At 38.6% G+C, this 1,725-nt stretch overlaps 1 protein-coding gene across 1 annotated transcript; it reads right to left on the bottom strand.

The window, feature by feature from the left end:
• Nucleotides 1-364: 364 nt before the first annotated feature.
• LOC130463310 (uncharacterized) lies at nucleotides 365-1,440 on the bottom strand. Its single transcript, XM_056832405.1, has 3 exons — nucleotides 1,097-1,440; nucleotides 759-973; nucleotides 365-717 (listed from the first exon to the last, which is right to left on the bottom strand). Exons 1-3 carry the CDS (start codon nucleotides 1,438-1,440, stop codon nucleotides 365-367), a joined length of 912 nt encoding a protein of 303 aa, XP_056688383.1.
• Nucleotides 1,441-1,725: the final 285 nt, after the last annotated feature.

Genomic DNA, 1,725 nt, shown 5'->3' with positions numbered 1-1,725 from the left:
TATACTTGAAAATGTTAATCATTCTAATGTGGTGTCACCGCGTCTACTTATCTTTTTTTTTTTTGCTAGGCAAGCAAGTAAAATATATTAAGAAGCATAACCAATTACAACCTAAACTAACTCCATGGGAAGCAAACCAACTAGGTTGGACTCCTTCACCAAAGAGCTAGGAAAACAGTCTAAAACAAAGCTTACAAGTTAGCAAACCATAAGCTATCTCTCCTACTCACTTTCTTAGGCATAACAAACAAGATTCTTTCCCTAACAGTTTGGATAATCCTACTCACTACTTGTTGCACAATTGGAACTGAAGCAGTCCATAAACTATTGTTTCTGCTTTGCCAAATGAAATAGACTGCAGCTGCTAAGACTGCAACACCACTTGCTTCCTGAATTTCGTCAATCTACTATGTCCTGTCACTCTCAGAAGTTGGTGAAGGTTACAAGAGATAGAAGAGATACTCAACCAGTCATTAAGAGCCATGATACACCTTTTACTATAAGGACAGTCAAAAAATAAGTGGGCATGATCCTCATCAAACTGACCACATAATAAACAGGTTGCTGAAGCACAAACACCTATTCTTGCCAATTTTGCAGTGGTTTGGAGCCTACCCTGCACAGCCAACCAACATATGAATATATGCTTGGGAATGTTCATCCTATTCCACACCATACTGTCCCAATGAATCAGAGGTTTTGCACCAATAATCTTCTCTTAAACAGATTTTACATAATAGTGAGGCATAACAACAAACTCTGCCTGAGTGTACACCAGTTTGAGCATCTCTTTTGTAGCGCATATCCTTTTCCAATCCAGTCCCCATCTTTAACATAAACTGCATTTACCCATTTAATCCATACATTGTCTTGCTGGGAGGCAATGGCCCAAACACACTTTCCCATACTAGCTGTATTCCAATTGAACACATCTCTGAAACCAAGACCACCATATTTCTTATCACAACAGGAACTGTTCCAAGAAATGTTACTAGGCTTATTACTATAAACCTGTCCACTACAAAGGAAAGCTCTACAAACTTTGGTAACATTCTACAACACTTGCTTGGGGAGGATAAATATTTGAGCCCAGTACATGTGAAGGGTAAGCAGGACAGAATTTATGAGTTGCATTCTAGCTGTATATGAAAAATTCCTAGAACTCCAGACTTTGATTCTAGAGATCATTCTATCCACCAAAACATCACACTGAGTTGCAGAGATTCTTTTAGCACAAATAGGCACTCCTAAGTACTTAAAAGGAAGATTGCTCCTAGTGAAACCAGAGACATTCACTACTCTAGTACTGTCACTTTCAGACATACCATAGTAGTAGATAGTAGATTTTTGTTTATTAGCCAACAGACCAGTTGAATCAGAGAAGATCTTAAAAGCTTGAAGCATAAGATACACAGAGGGAAAATCACCTTTACTACACATTATAAGATCATTAGCAAAGCATAAGTGTGTGAGCTTAATACCTTTACATCTAGGATGACACTGGAACAAAGAGTGATCACTCATTCTATGAAGGATTCTGGAGAGATATCCCATACATAGAACAAACATGAGAGGAGAGATGGGATCTCCCTGTCTTAAACCCCTTTCTGACTTGAAGAAGCCATGCATTGTACCATTGAGCATTAAAGAGAACTTTGGAGTGGTCACACATTCCATGACAAGATCCACAAACACTCAAGGAAACCCCAAGTGCTCCAAAATTTC

Source organism: Spinacia oleracea, chromosome 6, assembly GCF_020520425.1.
Source record: "Spinacia oleracea cultivar Varoflay chromosome 6, BTI_SOV_V1, whole genome shotgun sequence".
Taxonomy (NCBI): Eukaryota; Viridiplantae; Streptophyta; class Magnoliopsida; order Caryophyllales; family Amaranthaceae; genus Spinacia; species Spinacia oleracea.
This window is presented reverse-complemented; position numbering and strand designations above follow the sequence as displayed.

Bases quoted from the DNA above. Each gene is read 5' to 3' on its own strand.
- LOC130463310 (XM_056832405.1), bottom strand. From the start codon at position 1,440: ATGTGTAGTAAAGGTGATTTTCCCTCTGTGTATCTTATGCTTCAAGCT. The intron at 974-1,096 runs GTACTGGGCTCA...TTCTTGGAACAG, and splicing joins GTCCTGCTTACCCTTCACAT to TTCCTGTTGTGATAAGAAAT. The intron at 718-758 runs GTTTGTTGTTAT...AATCTGTTTAAG, and splicing joins CTGGTGTACACTCAGGCAGA to AGAAGATTATTGGTGCAAAA.